At 45.0% G+C, this 20,361-nt stretch overlaps 1 protein-coding gene across 1 annotated transcript in view; it reads right to left on the bottom strand.

The window, feature by feature from the left end:
• Nucleotides 1–9,146: 9,146 nt before the first annotated feature.
• CCDC60 (coiled-coil domain containing 60) overlaps nucleotides 9,147–20,361 on the bottom strand; it is a 162,512-nt gene continuing 151,297 nt past the window's right edge. The window contains exons 9-14 of the mRNA XM_086681812.1: nucleotides 18,891–18,962; nucleotides 16,015–16,077; nucleotides 15,260–15,382; nucleotides 13,246–13,377; nucleotides 11,276–11,465; nucleotides 9,147–9,554 (exon numbers count right to left, since the gene is read on the bottom strand). Coding sequence (XP_086537938.1) covers nucleotides 9,453–9,554; nucleotides 11,276–11,465; nucleotides 13,246–13,377; nucleotides 15,260–15,382; nucleotides 16,015–16,077; nucleotides 18,891–18,962 — 682 coding nt within the window. The 3' untranslated portion in view covers nucleotides 9,147–9,452. The remainder of the gene's footprint in view (nucleotides 9,555–11,275; nucleotides 11,466–13,245; nucleotides 13,378–15,259; nucleotides 15,383–16,014; nucleotides 16,078–18,890; nucleotides 18,963–20,361) is intronic.

Below are 20,361 nucleotides of genomic sequence, written 5' to 3'. Positions count from 1 at the left end.
TTCTGGGGTCTCCCCCTATACCCTACTTCTCCCTATTCCCAGTCTTACTCTCACTTCCTTCCAAAGCTTGTGGCCTTGGAAAAGTTCACCACTCTGTGCCTCATTTTCTTTATTGGTAAAATATGAATTGTGGGTTGGTTTCAACTCAGCTGAAATGGTACTTATTCCAGGAAGCTTTCTCTACAAGACATTTTTGCTTTTTTCTGTGGCTAGCATGTGAATCCCTCTCTCTCTCTTTTTTTTTTTTTTTGTATCTTGCACTTTATGAGATGAATTTCCCTCCTATTATAAAAGATGAAAAGTCCATACTTGCTTTCTCAGCCTTTCTGGCAGCTCAGATGCGATCATGTGAGCTAGGTTTTGGCAATCCGAACATAAGTTCTTGGAGGCAGCAATTCAGGGTTAAACTAGTCAGAATCAGATTTTATCGCTTATGTCTAAAGACAGTGACTGATACACCTTCCTTGACTTGCCTGACTGGGGAGGCAGCTTCTGTGTGCTCCATCTGCACCACTTTCTCGGTCACCACTACCATCGTTGTCATAGCTAATGTGTATTGAGTTCTTACTAAGAGCTGGAGGCTTTATACGTGTTATCTTACTGATCCCTTGGTGGTATAGCCATTTTACAGATGACGTGTGTAGAAGTGAAGATATCTCCTGAGGTCATGCAGCTAGTGAGAGCACAGTTCAGATCTGAACTTAATTCATCTGACACCAGGATCTTCTCTCTTAACCATCATGCTGTAGGGCCATCATTTAACCCTTCTGCATTTAAGCCTTCTGCATCTAATTCTGGAGGATAGGGTCTAGATGTCTCTATTTTTATAACTCTGGCATCTTGCACGTGGCCTGCCACAGTGGGTGCTTGAGCTCAAGTAGATGACGAGATCTCACCTGGTTCAAATGCTCCATGAACATCAGTGAGCTGCCTCTTCCCACCTCCCACCCACCAAATTTTTGCTTTCCCTCCCCTTAACTCCTTTCTTCCAGTTGTCGTCTCCAGGACTTGTTTTTCAATCAGTGTGAATCATTCCCTACCTTCACATACCTGTTCCCATGAACACCTTCTTCAAATCAGTGTGAAATTGAAAATTTGCCCCAATTTCCAGTGTTTCTTTTTCACCTCTGTTCCTAGATTTGTGGGACTTTGGGAAAGAAGGTGCCTCATAAAGCACCTTATACAGTATCATGTCCTCCAGCCTCCAATTCTTGGTGAGAAGAATTTCACATTCTTGCTACGAGTTTAAATCTTCAGAAAAGGTTTTGGCATTGTTAATTTCTCTATTTGGAAGACCTGTTGCCTTTTTGTGGAGCCCCAAATAACAAATCTGGATTCTCCCTGGCATGAGGGCACATTGCTTACAAGAGTCAAAGACTTTCTCTGAAATTTGTGAAGAAGGGCATTGTCATTCAAATTGCCACTAAAAGAGCAGATGTTGGTTAAGCGAGAAGAATGATAATGCTAATTCGCCTAGTTCTCATAACTGAGTGTTTTTAGTTGTAAGTAACAGAAAACCCAGACTCAACTATTGAAATAATGAGAGGCTGTATCATCTCATCTCACATTGCAAAAGTCCAAACTAACCTAATTCTCTTGGCTCTGCCCTCTCTTGGCAATAAGATGCCTGCACAATTCTGGACCTATGTGATAACATCCAGGGGGAGGAAAGACTGTTTTCCCCATGTGTCCGTCGTTCAGGAGAAAGAGAAACCTTTTTCAGAAGCCTTCTTTTGCAACTCATTGGTAAAACTCATGGGTCACATGATCATTTATAAATCAATCCTGGCATGGGGAATGAGATTACCAGTATAGATTTAGACCAATTAAGGTTTACCCTGATTCACATGGGGAGGAGGGGTAGACACCTGTACAAAATTAGGACCCCTTTAGCAAAAGAAGACCGGGAGCTGGCTGTTGGGTAGCATTAATAGTAATGGATATAGTCCCAAAGGGCAAGTGAGGAAGACTTTTCATGGGAACACAGAAGATGGACTGGGAAAAGGATGGAAGGAGGGTATTAAGTGATGGGAGAGCCTCTGCTGTTCAATAGTAATCTTGTCCCAAGCTTTGAAAGTATCTTTTTGTCACTTTTAAAAGTCTGAGGTAAACGGAATGCCTCGGCTCTACTCTCCCTAACATAGTGAGTCATGGTAGTAGACGTGTTTGTGCTGGTTTTGCTTCAGTACACTAAGCTTCTGGTTTATTTCTTATACCATTAGTCCCCAGCTTTGTCAGGATGGGTAGTTTTGATTTGGCATATCTGCCACCTCATGGACATCCATATTTCCCAGAAGGCAGTAAATATCTGAGGATCCTTCATGAAGCTGACCCTGATGATGGCTTTTCTCACAGTCATCCATGCGTCCATCTGCTCCTCCACCCAGCCATCCATCTACCCATTTATCTACTCATCTATCCATCCATTCATCCATCATTCATACATTCATTCATTCGTCCAGCCATTTATCTATCTATCGATCCATCCATTCACCCAACCATCCATCTACTCATCCATCCATCCATCATTCATTCATTCATTCATTCATCCACCCAATCATCCATATACCTATCTATCTACCCAACCATCCATCCAACCATCCATCCATCCACCCATCTAACCATCCGTCCATCTAACCATCCTTCTGTCCATCCATCCACCCAACCATCCATCCATCCAGTTGATGCCAGGAGTCCTAAGAAAGGTGCTGGGGATATATTGATGAATAAAGCAGATTCAGTCCTTGCCTTCATGGACCTAAGTCTAGCTGGGGAGACAGACAATAAACAAGCAAATAAACAAACAGAAATTTGGGGAGCTATTTTGACACTAGAGCTGAAAGGACGTTAGGACGCTGTCCCCCACAGTGTGAGCGAATGTGGCTCCTGTGCTCAGTCTCCCAGGCTAGTGAGGTGAAGAAAGCTCGAGGATCAGAAAGCCAGGTCCATATCTCAAGTTACTGGGTATGTCCTGTCTTTGAAATGTGAGTAAGACCTGCTTTGCACATCTCAGAGGATTGCTTTGAAGATCATAGGGTATTAATGGATGTGAACATCCTTTGACAGATGTAAATGTTTTTTTTTTTTTTTAACTTATCACTAAAGCTCTGCCCCCATGGAAAGATGACCAATATGAATCCCAACACAAAAGCCTCTATATAAGTAGAGAGGCAGTGAAATATAGCGAAAACAATATTGCAAAATCTCAAGACAACGAGAATTTGAACTCTGGATCCATTGCTTGAAAGTATGTGACTTAGACAAGCCACTTTACTTTGCTGAGTCTCCACTTTTTTCATCTGTAAAATGAGAGTAAACACAATAATGCCAACCTCCTAGGGTGATTACAAGGATTCAACCAGTGAATGAATAGGAATTAATGATATGATATAATGTCTGGACTAGTCAGTCAGAAAATTATCCCTTTTATTAAATTTTTACTCTGCCTCATCTGTATGTGGCTTCCCCTGGCTACCTCTGGGACTCAAAACAGGGGAGGACCCTCAACCTCAGCCACGCAGAGTGAGACTCAAGGACTGAAATGAGTGGTTTGGATAACGAGGGAAATGTTGTGGGAGTGGTTTTATTTTTTGTTTGTTTAAAGTCTATTTATTTCGAGAGACAGAGAGTGAGCAAGGAAAGGGCAGCAAGAGGGAGAGAGAGAATTCCAAGCAGGGCTCTGCACTATCAATGATGAGCCCAATGTAGGTCTCAAACTCACAAGCAACGAGATCATGACCTGAACCAAAATCAAGAGTTGGATGCTTAACTGGTGCCCCGTGGGAGTGGTTTTAAAGTTAGCTTAGGCTTTCATTCCAGTATTTCTAGTTGGTCATATCTTTTGGTCCAGGTCCTTCCTGATCTGGGATCCATGAAAAATGTCAAGACAGGATGGTGATGACAGTGCAACTCTTGGTTTCCATGGTACGAAACTCCATGGTAGGAAACTTTCCTCCTTCATATGAAGTAGGAAGATAATGAAGTGAGATCACCACCAAGATAAATGAATGCAAAAGTTTGTATATAAGGCTCACTATTTGTGTTAAAAATTAAAAAAGGATATTCACCCAAATTATGTAGCTTTGGGCAAGTTCCTCAACTTTTCTGCACCCCAGTTTCCTCTACTGTAAATATCAGAGTGATACTTAGAGCTGCTCTCAGGATAACTAAGATTAACATGCAAGGCACTTAGAACTATACCTGGAGTACAGTAAGCACACAATAAGTGCTACATTTTAATTTATTTATTTTTGGCTTGTATATGCACAGAGTAACTCTGGAAGATACACAAGCTACTAGGTACGGTGAGGTTGCTTTCTAGATGGTAGTGGGGTCTGAGGTCTGGAGGGGAAAGAAGTACTATTTAGCATATGTCCTTTTGTGGTGTTAGAATTTTTTTTTTTTTAATTTTTTTTTTAACGTTTATTTATTTTTTTTGGGACAGAGAGAGACAGAGCATGAACGGGGGAGGGGCAGAGAGAGAGGGAGACACAGAATCGGAAACAGGCTCCAGGCTCCGAGCCACCAGCCCAGAGCCCGACGCGGGGCTCGAACTCACGGACCGCGAGATCGTGACCTGGCTGAAGTCGGCCGCTTAACCGACTGCGCCACCCAGGCGCCCCAGTGGTGTTAGAATTTTTAACGCATGTGTACATTCCTTTTCCCCATTTCCTTTAAAAAATAATGTTTATTTATTTTTGAGAGAGAGAGAGAGAGAGAAAGAAAGAGAGTGAGCCTGAGCAGGGGAGGGGCAGAGAGAGAGGGAGACACGGAACCCGAAGCAGGCTCCAGGCTCTGAGCTGTCAGCACAAAGCCTGACATGGGGCTCGAACTCACGAACCGTGAGATCATGACCTGAGCTGAAGTCGGATGCTTACCTGACTGAGCCACCCAGGTGCCCCCACTTTCCCCATTTCCTAAAGGAAATGTAAGATTCCCTAACTATTGTGAATAGTGCAAAAAAACCTTTTGTCTACATATTTACCATATTCTTTTCACCAGTTCTCCCTGTCTCAGGTTTTTTTAATTTTAATTTTTTTTAACGTTTATTTATTTTTGAGACAGAGAGAGACAGAGTATGAACGGGGGAGGGTCAGAGAGAGAGGGAGACACAGAATCTGAAACAGGCTCCAGGCTCTGAGCTGTCAGCACAGAGCCCGATGCGGGGCTCGAACTCACGGACCGCGAGATCATGACCTGAGCCGAAGTCGGCCGCTTAACCGACTGAGCCACCCAGGTGCCCCTCCCCGTCTCAGGTTTTAGGGAAAACTAGAAAATTCCCTTTCTTCCTTCAGTTTACGCTCTAACAGGGGTCAGTAAATTATAGCCCGTGGCCCAAATCTCGGTGTAGTCTGTTTTATACGACCTCCAGTATAAGAATGGTTTTTATATTTTTAAAGGGCTACACATATAAAAAGAATATGCAACAGATATTTACTCTCTGCTCCTTTACAGAAAAAGCTTCTGTGAGGGCACATATGGTTTTTAAAACTCTCAGGATAGCCACCCAGGTGGCCTGGTCAGAGCAGCAGGACAGTGGATCCTGGTCACCTGGCAGAGGCTTGACGCATAGTAGGTGCTTAGTTATGATTCTGATGAAGATGCTCACAGCAAAACTTATTTCTCCCTGTGGCTCTTCTTTGAGCCTATGATCTGGGAGGTGATGTATTCTTTCCTCCTAGTCCCCAGTCTATCCTAGCTGTCAAATGCCTTTGTTGTTTGAGTAAATACTCCTTGTCTAAGCAGAATGGTCTTGTTACTCTTAATGCTTGCCTTCTTCCTTTTTGGCAGAGGGTTCTGTTCCGCTGACTAGCATGATGGGAGCATAATGTTGATACCGACCACTAGATGGAGCTACAGCTCTGAGAACTAGGCTCAGAAAGCTGCCAGCAGGAGGGCCCAGTGTCTTGTGATTTTCGGCATGTCCCCTGCCCAAAACAGATATGTTTGGGACTTGGCTCCTCCACTTACCGGCTGTGTGATTGTTGGCAGATGACTTTAAGGTTTGGTATCTTTACTATCCTTACTTGTAAAATGTGGATTAGAACAATGCTCACCTAAGAGCGATGCTGTGAACATCAGCTCAGCTATTACTGGAGTATGTTTTCTTATTTGCACACTGTGGAATGCGCTGCAGCTGTAAATAAATACGATGCCAGGAAGTCCTGCCAGTAGAGCTGTTTCTTTGGTATTTCAAAAGCAAGATAACTTTTGTGACCCCCTCGTCTCATACGGTGAGGACTGGGGTCAGAGAGGGCAGCGGTGGAGGTCGGGAGGGAATTCAGAGTCAGCAGGACACTTTTGGGAGGCTCGATTTCATCGTCTCTAGAGCAGGTGAGCCTGGCCTTGCAGAATCGTGAAGATGAAATGAGATAATCCATGTCAGGTGTTTTCCACAGTGTCTGCAACAAAGCAGTCCCTCAGTCAATGCTAGGTTGTGAGTGGGTTGCTTGATGCTCTTGTCCGTCTGTCCTCAAGGCCTTCTGTGTCTTCTCCTCTCCTAACCTCTCCTCCCACTTCCTGCTTTAGCCATCAGGGCCCATGCGATGTTGATGTCATATTTCTATCTCCACTGCACCCTCTCTCCTGAGTTTCAGATCCTTCCACTTGATATTCCCACTCAATATGCTCAAAACAGAACATTCAGAACTTTCTTTTCTTCCTTTCCTCCTGGTACATTAAAGGCACCATCCTCCACGCGGAGATCTAAGCTGGAAAGCCAGACATGATTCCTGACACTCTGCCTTCTGCCTGCTTGTCACTCACCACACCAGGTTCTGTTGATTCTTTTAAAGAGACTTTCATTCCCCACTGCCATTGCTCTCCCTGCAATCACTGTGACAGCCTTATCTTAGCTCCCTGCTTTCTGCCTTGCACTTACACGGTAGCCTTTTCTTTTTTCCTGAATACAAATCTGATTATTCCCCTGCTCAGAATCCTTCTGTGGCTCCCTATTGCCAGTGAGTTGGTCTTAACCTCATAACATGGCCTAGAAAGCATCTCCAAATTTGTCTCTACCTCCCTCCAGTTTCCCTCCTCCATCTCCCTACCCTGTCAACCTGATCTTACAGTTTAGTCAGACCTTGTTATTTTAGTTTCTCAAATGACATCAATTTTCTTTTTGCCTCTAGGCCACTGTGCACACTCTTCTCTGTACCTGGAACATTCTTCCCTCCCTCCTTACCTTTCTCTACCTGGATCCCACTCATCTTACAGGTATAATCACCTTCTCTAGAAAACCTTTCCTGACATCTCAAGTATGAGTTGAGACCCACTCCCTCCTACCACCCCCAGCCCTATGTCCCCTGGGATGTTCTTGTACTTGCTTTAATTGAGCACCATTGTGCTGATTCTCCAGCGTAATTAAATGTCACCTGACATTTGAGAGATGTATGAGATATATACCAATTTGGCAGAGTCCCATCCCCTGTCTAGTGGGGGGCCAAATGTACATACAGGATTTCTGTAAATCTAGAGAGCTTATGGAATAGTAGTCTGTTTCTGACTTTCTGCTCCTACTAAACTCTTTACTGTGTTCATTTCTGAGTCCCTCAAGCCCTTTCTTTACCCCCAGGTAGACCCAGATGTAGAACATAGCCTTTCTTCCTATTTCCTCAAAACATCACTCACAGATGGCACTTGAGTGTGTGATAGAAATGACTGAAGACCCAAGGTGATACAGTGGAGGGGGTTGGTTTGGTTGGTAGTTCCTGGCCAGCCCCACCTTGGGGACTTTTCCCTGGTTGGTTTTCTCCCTAGTTTCCTTCTCACTCTGTTACTCAGCCCCCTTCCCTTCTTCCTCTTTTTTCCTCCCTTGGTTCCTCTCCTTTATTCTCTCCTCCCCCTCACCTAAATTCCTGTTTAATACAAAGAGGTTTGGAATCTCTTAACTTCGCAGACTTCTTATAGGCAGTGTCTCAACTTTGCACCTCATGGCTTGTCAAGGTATCATGTTAACAAAGGATGTCAGTGTGAAGAGACGTGTGATGCTATGCAATCCCTATGCCCATCCCATTGCCTATGCAATCCCATTGCCGATCCCATTTGACTTGTCTGTCTCCATGTAACATCCAAGACAGAAGGCACCTTGTTTGCTTTGGTCATTGCTGTATCTTCAGAACCTAGAACTTGGTTGATGCATATTGGACTCTCAGTAAACATTCTTTGAATGAATGAGTAAATGATTGACTAGGTGAACAGAAAAAAAAGATGTTGCTTACACTGAAAAATAGTTCTGGTTCCACACTCCTCCCTCCCTTCCAGATCATCATGAAGAGATGTGGAGGGCCAGCCTATGTGAGTGCTCTGCCAATCTGGGAATAAGAGCAAATCAAGTCCAGTTGTTTAATCATTAATCAGCTGGGCCATCAGTGAGAGTTAAAATGACTACAGGTTCTATAACTTAGTGAGAATATAGGTAAGCATAAGACTAAAGTGAGAAAAGAGGTAAAATGGTGATGAGTCCATACACAATTTGAGATGACAGGAAGTTGAACTTCCTTATGCAAGCAAGAGCACCAGAAATATATGAGGACTATTAAGGTGGAGATTTTCTTGCACACCATTTGCCTTGTTGGGGAATGAATGCCCTATCCATCCATCCATCCATCCTCCCATCCATCCACCCATCCATTCATCTACCCACCTACCCCACTATCCATCTGTTGCCTATACTTAATGTTGAGAAATACGCTGTAGCTCCAATGGTGGTAAATGGGGACGACATCACCATTCCCTACTTAACCAAGTTATTGTGAGAATTTAAATGATATTATCAGGCAGAGGCACCTGGGTGGCTCGGTTGAGCATCCGACTTCAGCTCAGGTCATGATCTCATGGTCCGTGAGCTCAAGCCCTGCATCAGGCTCGCTGCTGTCAGCTCAGAGCCTGGAGCCTGCTTTGGATTCTGTGTCTCCCTTTCTCTTTCCACCCCTCCCCCACTTTGGAGCGTTCCCTCTCGCTCTCTCTCTCAAAAATAAATAAACATTAAAAAACATAAATGATATTATCAGGCAATAAAATTTCACCCAACACTGGGGGCCTATTGCATAATGAAAGCTCAATAAATGGTAACTGTGGTCATTATTAGGATCTGAATATCACACCCAAATTCCACAGCTCCAACTCTTTCCCAGCCAGACACCAAATATTCAGCTCCATTTTATTAGCCAGAATTTGAGGAAGAGGAGTAAGGTAAAGGAATTTGGAGAGGGAGTGGGTAGAGTCAGACTGGACCAATGAGGAACAGACACTGGGAGTTTGAGGCGGGGTGTGAGGTTCAGAGGAGTTTCCACCAGGGAGTATCTCCCTCTAGAATGTTGCCGGAAGTCAGTCTCATATATTCTAGTGGGTATCCATGAGAGTAGATAGGAAGGAAGAACCCGGATAGGAAGCAAGGATACTGTGTAGTCTAGTTCTCCTCCACTGGGACAGCTGGTTGACCCAGGCCCAGTCTATGTCCGGAGACTGTGGGATCGGATGGGGATATTGATCCGGTTCTGCAGCCAGTTGATATAATCCTCTTGAGACATATGGATGATGTGTTCACGTACAAACTGTGAGGAAAACACAGTGGCAACCTGAGATTTGGTCTGAAAGCTAGACTCCCTTTCCTGCCCCACCTCCAAGATCCTAGAATATGTGTGATTGAGGTTGGTGGCTCCAGGATACCTTTAACCATGCACATACTCATAATGCCTGGAGCATCGTGATGGGGGTTGTTCTCTCAAGAAAAGAACACCTTTCCAGCTTCCTGGTTCATCAGACTAAGCCCCTTTTTGTCACTGTTGACCCAGAGAAATTTGGGGAGAGCAGGAAAACCCAGCTGTCTGCATTTTTCTTTCTGTCTTACTTTAATATCTTTTTAAAAAGTCATTTGTCCTTATACTTTTTTTGGTTTGTAGCCTTCTTTGAGAACTGATGATAACTTGCTTCCAGGAAAGGTTTAAGATACAAAATGTAGAATTTCATATAGGCTCTAGGATTAAGAGACCCCCACATTCTGTGATGTTCTCACTGAGAGAGGAACATGCTAAATTTTACTAGCCAGGGTGGTGAACTCACCTCAGAGAATGGGGGAGCATCCATACCCCCTTTATCTTACCCACTCAGAGATTGCCTCTTCTATACCCCCATAGCTGGCAGGTGGAAAGTGGACTCCATAATTGGCAAGTGGGGAGTGGAGAGTTACCCTCGAGTTAGTTTTGGACTAGCCTACCAGTCCTTCCTGAAGGAGCTTCACAAGATATGGGGAGTAGAGTCTGGACCTAGGGATTTGTCCACAGGGTTATCCCCCATCCCTGGACTCCTCACCTTGCACCCACATATAATCACCCAGGTCAGCCTGTGGGAGCGCCAGTCTGGCATGAAAACACCCAGAGGACTGAGAATTCCACCACTAGAGTCCCATCTTTATCTTGAGACATTGAAAGCCCTGTGAAAATGTACATATGCCATGGGGTGAAATTAAGGAAGTCACTCTGTTAATCTCTATTAATACCTTAGGATGGAATCCCTCCCTCTCCTCCTATTTGCTGATAGCTTTTGATGCCCTAGGAATGTCTAGAGTGGGTAGTGATGATATACTATCATTAAAAACCATTCAGTGGCTTCCCTGCAGCCTCAAGATGAAGACTTAAATCCTTAACTTGACTTTCAAAAGTCTGCACAGACTGAGCAGTCCCCTTATATCCTTGCACCTCCTTGCTTGCTTCCTCCCCAACCTATTGACTGCCTAGGAGTCCCTCACACAAGTCAAGTTCTGTTTCAGCTTAAAAGTCACCTTCCCCACTCATCCTAGTTAAGATAGGTCCGCTGTACATTTACCTTAAATCAGTGCTCCTTAAACTTTATTGTGCATACAAATCACCTGGGATCTCATTTACATGTAGGTTCTGCATTGGTTTAAAGCCTGAGATTCCAGATTTCTAATAAGCACACAGGTGAGGTCTATGCTGCTGTTTCACGGGCCAGATTTAGCGTGCTTCTTCTTAAGATCGCCAGTTCCTTTATTCATGTGTCCCTTTACTGATGTGTCTCCAAAGCCTCCAAGTTTCCCCAGGGGGCACCATTTACATAGACTATAATGTCCCCTGGATTTGAAACCACCAAGGTCATGTGATAATCCCTCGCCTGTTAGATGATGAGCTCCGTGAAGGCAGAGACCTTATGTCTTTTTAATTGTGTGTGCAGCACTTAAATGGTGCCTGGATGTTGAGAGATGACTGAATGAGGACACTGGAGGCACAGTGAGGACGGGAAAGGACACAGTAGTTACCTCAATAGCCACAGCGATGTCCGGAGAGCACAGTTCCCAGATTCTCAGGTCTTGTAGCACTTTCAGGAGGACATGGGGCCTGATCCTGAGGTCTAGGTTTTCCCCAAACTTCTGTAGTTTCGCCAGGATCTTTTTGACAGGGCGGAAATTCTTCAGATCTTTGGGGAGTTTGGACAGCAGATCAAAGTACCTTCAGTTCCCAGTCCCAAGAAGAGAGAGCCAGTTAGGAACCTGATGGGAGGTGGGTCTGAGTATCTTAGAGCTTCCACCCCCACTTTCTCTTTCTACCACTCATGTAATATCTCCAGGGCAGCACGTCTTCACCTGGGAGGCTTGCCTCCATCCGAAATGTAAACAGCCCACAGATCAGGCAAGTCTTTTTATTTTTTTAGGGGTAGTAAAAGCTGGAGCATGATTTGCATCTCATTAAAAAAACAAATTAAGGGCATGCTTTAAAGCATTTATGATTTTTCTATCAAGCAGACAATGTGAAAAGCTAGAAGGAAGGAAGGGGCACTGAGATTTTGGATGCTTCTCTTTTGAGGGCTAATCAGGCCAGGAGGACATGGGCATATCTGTGGGATACCTGCCAGGATGCAAGGGGCTCTTAAACACAAGATGGAAGAGGAGGAGGGGGAGGGGGAAAAGGGAAGAGGAGGGAGAGGAGGAAGGGGAAGTGTGTGTGTATTTTCTATGTCTCTGATAGTGAGTAAGCTTGGACCACAGCTTTGTGTGTTTCAGCAGGTTTAGAAAACATTTCTGAATGCTGCAGCAGTCTGAGGGTGGTTTGGTAATCCATTCTTGAGATGGTGGGAACAAGGTAGATTCCTACCTGGAGGTGGTTCAGGTGTGACCAGGGTTTAAGGCAGGAGATGGCATCTCTTTAAAAAAAAAAGGTGGGGCACCTGGATGGCTCAGTCGGTTAAGCGTCCAGCTTCAGCTCAGGTCATGAACTCACAGTTCATGAGTTCCAGCCCCATGTCAGGCTCTGTGCTGACAGCTCAGAGCCTGGAGCCTGTGTCTCCCTCTCTCTGCCTCTCCCCGCCCCTCTTCACACTCTGCTTTCTCTCTCTCTCAAAAATAAATAAACATTAAAATTTTTTTTAAAAAAGAAAAAAGGTCCCCCCCCCCCCATATAGATGAATCAATTGTAGAGAAATTTGAAGAAGAAACTGATCATTTACCGTGTACTTTGGGCTACTTGTATTGCTTTGTATTTTATATTTTGTGGTATAGATTCATATATTTATTTGTGTCTCCTTGTAAGTTCCCATTCTACATTATTAAAATCATGGAAAGGATCCTGGGTACATGCTTAGACTTTCTCATCTTACTCTGAGATCTTGATTTACTCACCCTGCCATGATGGGGTGCATGGCAGACTCTAATTCTGTATCTTAGATGAGCATAGAGACTGGGGTCAGACAGGGGTTTAAATCTTTCGGTTTCCTTGTTTACAAAGTGGGTATTAATATGTAACTTTCAGGATTTTTGTGGGGAATAAAATAAATAAGGTAGGAAAATTTCTTAGGTTAGTGTCTGCCACCCAGTAACTGCTCAGTCCATGTTGTTTTTTCTTGTATTTATATTATAACCCCATGCTGGGGCACAGTGTTTCTAGGATATGCCTTCCTGGTTTTATATCCTTAAAGGGTCAACTTATTTGGAGAATGTAGGGATTGCCCCATAAACCTCACAATCTGTAGGAATTTTCATGTGGTTTGCCTCATCTGCATTTTCCAAGAGGCTGGCAAATTAGTCCATATTTGATAGTCTGATCCAGACCGAAAATAAATATGGAGAATACAGTTGTTGGATTGTCTGTGGTTCAGGAACTGAGGGGTTCTTGCCTGACAGCCTGTCTATGGCCAAGAATTGTCTTGATCAAATGTGATTTTCCAACAACAGCCCCTTTCCCCTTCCCTCTTCCCCCATCAAAGACCATCTTATCTGACTCCGGGGATCTTTACCAGTGGTCTGCAATTTCTTTTGCATCTCCTTTTATCATGGAGACTTGATGCCTCATTTTTGCTATATCCTTTTTAAAATTGGAGACAAAGACAAAAGAATGGAACTTCTGGAGACCTCTCTCTTCTTGGCGCCTGCATCACAGGATGTATGAAAAAGAAGAAGATCAGACCCCCTTCTTCTTTATCCATCCCAGTTGCCCTTTGAGATCTGACTTAAACACCTTTTTCTCTATGAAGTCCTCAGCCCTCTCACTCTTCAGTTTACAATGTGACTCAGGCCACAAGATGACACAGCTCTCTCCAAGGTCCTGAAACGCTCTTTTCTTGTGAAAGCCAGTCACCTTTTATCATTCTCTCCCTACTTTATATTGTATTTACACAGCTTTCTAATCTGTAAAATGGAAGATAATAATGGTCCTAGCTCTCAGAGGTGAGGATTAAGTGATACAATGTGTGCGAAGTGCGGAGCTTAGTGCCAGATGCACAGTAGGTGTTTAACTCAGGTTGGTTCCTCTCTTCTCCACTCCTCTTACTGTTTTGGGCATATGCCCTAGCTCTCTAAGGAGACTTTGCATTGTAACTGTAACCAGTGCATTCACCTATATATGACTTTCAATGGCTTTTAGTTTTACTTGGAATAAGGTTCCCTGAGTAACTTGCCCTGTAAGGCTCTGGATTATTCAGTCTCGACAGCATTTTCCAGCTCAGCATTTTATGCTTTAGCTCATGAACAAAGTTCTGAGATAAAGTTCAACCTCTATAGCTGGGCTAGCAAGACCTTTTATGATCTGGCCTCTGTCTCTCTGGTTACCTTGAAAGCAACCTGAACCCCAGCCACACCTGACTAATGGCAGTTCCTGGTCCCCTGTGCCCCTTCTGGCCTTTGAGACTTTGCTGTTGCTTTTCCCTGGAGCTCCTGTCCCTCCTTCCCACTTTGTGTGTGACTCTCTGGGTTCAAATTCCATCTTTACTACTTAACCACTGGGTGACCTTGTCTTGAGAAGACATTTCTGAGCCCACTTTTCTCATCCATAAAATGGGTCTAATAACAGCACCTATTTCCTAGGATTGTTGTAAGGACTCAGTGATGAATACAAAGCTCGTGGGTACATATCAGGTGCTCTGGAAATCTCACCAATTTTTATGAAACAGAAGATGTTGTTTCCTCCAGGAAGACATTTCCGGTTGCTGCCTCAAGCTAGGCAAGACATCCTTCCCCTGTGTTCCCTTAGCCCCCCTGCTCACTCTCATGTTGGCTGTCATCAGCCTGTCTGGTCGTTGTCTGGTTACTTGTCTGGATTCTTCACTAGCCTGGGGGCTCCCAGAAGGCGGAGACAAGTCATCTCTGAAACGGTGGCCCTGAACCCTAACGCCTCCATACTGAAAGGGTGATAGAGCACAGGGTGGCCGTGCAACTTTCATCGAATGGATGAGTTGGGGGTGAATGGTCACCGCAGTCAAGGGGTAGGCTGGGAAGGGAGACAGTTACTGGGTTGTCAGCATAGGAAAGAGAGGCTTCCAGTAGCCCACTGGTGCTCTTAAAATCAAGTTCCAAGTCTTAAGTGTGGCATTCATGGCTGTGCATAATGCAGTTCTCACTCCCCACTTCTCTCTCCTCTGCAAATTTTCCATGTCCCTTCCTGACTTGGAGCTTTGTATGTACTTAGCCTGCTGCTGGTGTACATCATCAGCTCCTCCTCATCTGTCAAAGCTCAGCCTGAAGTCACCTCCTTAGAGAAGTCCTCCTGGATTACCCGACCTAAATTAGTTCCTCATGGTTTCTCTGTCTCATAGTACCCTGTCTCTTCCTGTATAGCAATGATTATAATTTGTACCTATATATTTATAAATTTAGTTATTTGTTTCTGCCCATATTTTCCAGGAGACAGTAAGCTCCCTGAGGGCAGGAAATATGTCCTTACTCCCTGCTAAGCCCCAGCACCTGGCATCAGTGGGCATATGGTGGGTACTAGATGAATGTCCTTTGGAGGAAGGGATATATGTGTGCCCTTACTTCATGAGGATTTCCATCTTGTCCTGAAGACAGAAGCCAGCTTCCTGGGCCACGCTGTAAAACTTTGCCCTCATGGTGTTGCACACGCCACTCTTGCACTGGATAATGTCCCGGTTGGTACGGCTGTAGACACAGATAAGAAGGGCTTAGGGGACAGGGTGCAAGATCAGACCCATGATGTGGCACTCCCTGGGCCCCAAGGTGTTCTGCAGTGGAATGCTTCTCTCAGCATTCCCCTGGATATAGGAAGGACAGATCTTCCCAATATCGAGCTGGTGGTTCAGGCTTTATTAAATAAGTCCACAGGGAGACATCCGGTCACCTGAGCCCAGTGAATGTTAAGGACAGTGAGATGAAAATGGAATTTGGAGCTGGGAGACTCCAGTTCAAACTCCAGTACCACTACTTAGCTATGTGGCCTCGGGCAAGACATCTCACCTGGCCAGGTTTCAGTTTGCTCCTCTGTAGAATGGGATAACACTCCTGCCTCATAGGATTGGTTTTGAGGAATAAGCATGATGGTGAATATAGAATGCTTCACCCAGTGCCTGGCACAGAGGAGGAATTTTTTGCCGTTGTCTGCGTTGGCACCTTGGCCATGAGTCCCTTTCCCTGGGCAACCCTTGTCTTTAAGCAATGTGTATGACTTTGGGGAGTCTGGTCTGCATTGGGTTGTTTCCATACCCCTGGGAAGATAGAGGATGTGATTACCATAGTCCCTTTGGCCAGTTTGTTCCGCTGCCCATCTGGCTTACCTTTTAGACTTCTTCTGGATGAGCAGAGTGTGGCTTTCTCCACTTGTATTGCTAGATCTTTCACTGAAACACAAAGGGATGGTTTCAAGTTGCCTGGAGCCTGCTTTTCACAGAAAGGGTGTCTTCGGGGCTCCTATGACACCTGCTAGCCTCCAGAATTCGGGTAAGGGAAGTGGCTCTAATCAAAGGACCAGTCATAGAACTCAGTGTATATTGTTCTCAGTGTATATTGGCCCTTGCTTCTACCCATGTCCTCTGCCTGGAGGGTCCTTCTTGTTTCTTCTCCACTTTCTCAAATACAACCCCGTTTCATGGTCTACAGCAAGTTCTGCCTGCTCTGAGTCTTGTAGTCTGACTTTGACCTTCTGTCTCTGCATATTGTCAGGATGACATATTTTCTGGATCCCAGTTTCATCTGTACAAAATTGATCTTTCCTTCTGGAGGACAAGTTCACTTGGGGCCCTTCCGTTTTTCTCTCTACACCAATTGGCATGTAAGCTGGGGATGAGTGCAGATTTGGGGAAGGGATAGTCAAGTCTTTCTAGTCATGATGTCGATTTTCCCAAACCCAGACTGCTTCTTCATTCAAGGATTGTCTTCTCTAAACTGGACTCTGAGCTGAACACTCACTTCACTTGATTTTGGAGGCAGACAGAGCTGGCTCCAGAGCCCATCCCTGGCACCACCAGCTCCTAGTCTGTGGGCAAGCAACTCAGCTTGGGATCATCAGTGTCCTCATCTGTGATCAGTCAGCTCTCATGACATTGAACCCTTCCCAGGTATGGGCTGATTTAATTCCTTGAGTGGCTACTCCCTCCTGTGACTTTGCCTGGTCAGAGTTTCTAGAAGGGGTGAAGCTCCATTGTGCATGCCTGTCCCTCCCCTGCACCTTCTCTTGTGTCCTACTTTAGTGGTCTGGTCCTTCAGCATCAGTGTTTCTCACCTTCTCTCTTGCCCTGTCTCCCTTTGTTTCTACAAAATGCTTGGAAGACTTACTTGATTGCCTTATCTGTGTGGTTCTAGAGAATAACCCTGTTTTTCTTATCCCTGTGATGTGCTGCTGACCCTTCCCTTCTGGCCCTGTAGTGCCTGGAACTTCTTTAGGTAGTCCTGCCACTTCCCAAACCCCTCTCCGCAGGAAAGGTCCTGACCTTTGCTGCTTTTCCCCAGAGGCTCAGGGGACTGGATCTAGAGGTCTTAGCCCTGGTAGGTGATGGATTGAGCCCTTATCCCACCTTACTGGGATGCAGGCCCCAGGAGTAGTACCCAGAAACCCTTGTGTTTGGATTCCAACCAGCAGCCCCAACCCCTGCAGATACATTCTTTGGGAGAGTGGGTTGGCTTTGATCTTCCTCCTGATGGTCTGGAAGGTGGCTCTCTTCTTTTCTAGGGCTGATAGTGTGACTCGGGGGACGTGGGAGGTGAGGGAAGTAGTGGCATTCACTGTGATAAACAAGCGAACAGAAGTAAATAACAAAGGACCCTTTGCCTGTCTCTATCTCCCTTTTCCTTGGCCCTCCTTGAGTTTCAGCCATACTGATTTCTGCTCAATGCCTCTATGCTTCCTCCTGTCTCAGGCTCTTTGTACATGCTATTCATTTTTCTTGGAACACGATTCCCATCTATCCCAGCCATAGGCTAGCTAAGTCTTCTTTTCTTCAGGTCTCAGCTTAAATGTCAAACTCAGTTTTGGGCCCCTGGTGTTCAACAATCACCCAATCCTCCTTACTTTTCCTTTAGAACACTTTCCATAGTCATGATTATATGGCTAACTCTGTGGGATTATTTAATAAAGACATGGCTCTCCCATTAGACCAGTGATTCTTAACCAAAGGCAGGATTCAAGGAGCCCATGAATGCAGATGGAAAAAAGGTCACATCTTTATTTCAACTAGCCTTTAGCAGGAATGGAAATCGCATGTATTTGCACCTTGCATCACAATTGTGGCAGATATTTTGAAAGATCATTTATACTCAGCACTAATCTAAAATTATAGTAGTTATTAGATGTGCTAAGTCTTGGGGCGCCTGGGTGGCGCAGTCGGTTAAGCGTCCGACTTCGGCCAGGTCACGATCTCGCGGTCCGTGAGTTCGAGCCCCGCGTCGGGCTCTGGGCTGATGGCTCAGAGCCTGGAGCCTGTTTCCGATTCTGTGTCTCCCTCTCTCTCTGCTCCTCCCCCGTTCATGCTCTGTCTCTCTCTGTCCCAAAAATAAATAAATGTTGAAAAAAAAAAAATTAAAAAAAAAAAAAAAAAAGATGTGCTAAGTCTTATTATATAACTCACTGCTAAAGAAGCTCATAGGTTACTATATCCCACATTTGGTTGTAATGTCATAATCTGTATTACTACAGATTTCTTTGTAAACTTTTGTTATTTACAGCACGGACTTAAAGGCATTTTTCTGAAAGGAGTCCTCAGACTGCCAGAGGGTCCGTGGCACATGAAAAAGTTACAGCTTCAGTCCAGATAGTGAGATTTATGATAGCAGACTGTTGAATCCCTCCAAACCTAGCACGGTTTCTGGCACACATGGGGATTGATGAGTATATTTCAGATGAATAAATGAAATGGGGGCAGACCTCCCTTCCCTCATTACAAGTTGCTCAAGTAAAGAGGGAAAGGGCAGTCCTGTAACACATCCTCCTTGCTTCATATCCCTCTACTACAGGAAGATTTTTAACTTTATGATATTCATTTTGGGATGTGGGGAGAGACACCTGGATACCCCCCGCCCCCCCCCCCCCCCCGCCCGCAGGAATTAAGAAGCTTATTTCTAATGAAGACGGAAAAAGTCCCTCCTCCCTGCCCCACCTTCTATAGTCTGGTAAGGGGCATCTCCGCAATGGTCCCTATAACTGTGGGGTGTCTCCTACCTTGATTTGCGGGTGGTCTGCACGTCTTTATAGGCAGAATCACTGTTGGTTTGTTTGAGCATTGACAAGATACTGCAAAGCAAGATGAGTCTCTTAATAAGGCCTTCAACATACGGTGCCCTGGAGGCAGTCAGTATCTGTGGGAGGATTCTCTTTCGAGAGCAGGGATCCTTAGACTTTATGGGGCATAGGAATCACCTGGAGACCTGGAGAGATTGCTGCTAATACAGAGCCATACTCCCAGAGATTTGGGTATGTTAGGCCTGGAGCGAGGCCCCAGAAGTTGCATTTAAAAACCACACACACACACACACACACACACACTTCTGATAACTGGTGTGCAGAGAGCACATTTTGAAACCTTAGAATTTCTCAACATACTGTGAAATAGTGTTCACTTGGAGTGCTTGTTAAAAAATAAAGTTTCCTCTGGAGATTCCGATTCAGTGGTTCTGAGATGAAGACTAAAAATTTGTATTTTTAACAAGGATCCAGCTGATTCTGATCCCCAGAGACACTTAGAAAATACTGCTAGGGGCGCCTGGGTGGCTAAGTTGGTTGGGCATCTGACTTCAGCTCAGGTCATAATCTCGTGGTTTGTGGGTTCGAGCCCCACTTCAGGCTCTGTGCTGACAGCTCAGAGTCTGGAGCCTGCTTCGGATTCTGTGGCTCCCTCTCTCTCTGCCCCTCCCCCACTCCCTTCTGTCTGTCTCTCAAAAATAATAAACATTAAAAAAAATTTTTTTAAAGGAAATACTGCTGGCAGAGTTTTAAGAAAAGGTCATCTTCCTAGGTGATGTTATGGTCTGAATGTTTGCATCCCCCTGAACTCATCTGTTGAAATCTTAATCCCCAAGGTGAGGGTATTAGGAGGTGGGGGCATTTGTGAGATGATTAGCTCATGAAGTCAGAGCCCTCAAGATTGGAATTAGCACCCTTACAAAAGAAACCCCAGGGTTTCTTACAAACCCTTACAAAAGAAGCCCCTCCCTTCCCCCATGCAAGGTTACAGTGAGAAGACAGCCATCTGTGACAAGGACTGCCATCTATGGGGAAGGCCCTTGCCAGACACCGACTCAGCTGGAACCTTGATCTTGGACTTCCCAGCCTCCAGAGCTGTGACGAATAAATACCTATTGTTTGTAAGCCACCCCGTCTGCGGCATTTTTGTTACAGCAGCCTGAACAGGACTAAGATGGCCAGAGGGCAGTCTGGCTTTGAGGCTGGGGGCTGATCCAGTTGGCTTTTAGGGGTTCTTAAAAACCCCAGAATTCTCTGTCATCCCTGCTGGGAACAGATGTGGGGCCTAAATTGAAAAAGCAATCCAGATTCTAAAGCGAGGAGGACAAAAGAAAATGTGCAGCTTTTCTTAACTGTCTCTCTACAGCTCTAAAGAGAAGCCTCCAATATCTGCTGCCTCAGGGAGAGATTAGGGAGATTTTTCTCCCAGAGGAGTTGAAGATGGGACATC

This window comes from Puma concolor, chromosome D3, assembly GCF_028749965.1.
Source record: "Puma concolor isolate L17-30 chromosome D3, mPumCon1.1.hap2, whole genome shotgun sequence".
NCBI lineage: Eukaryota > Metazoa > Chordata > Mammalia > Carnivora > Felidae > Puma > Puma concolor.
This window is presented reverse-complemented; position numbering and strand designations above follow the sequence as displayed.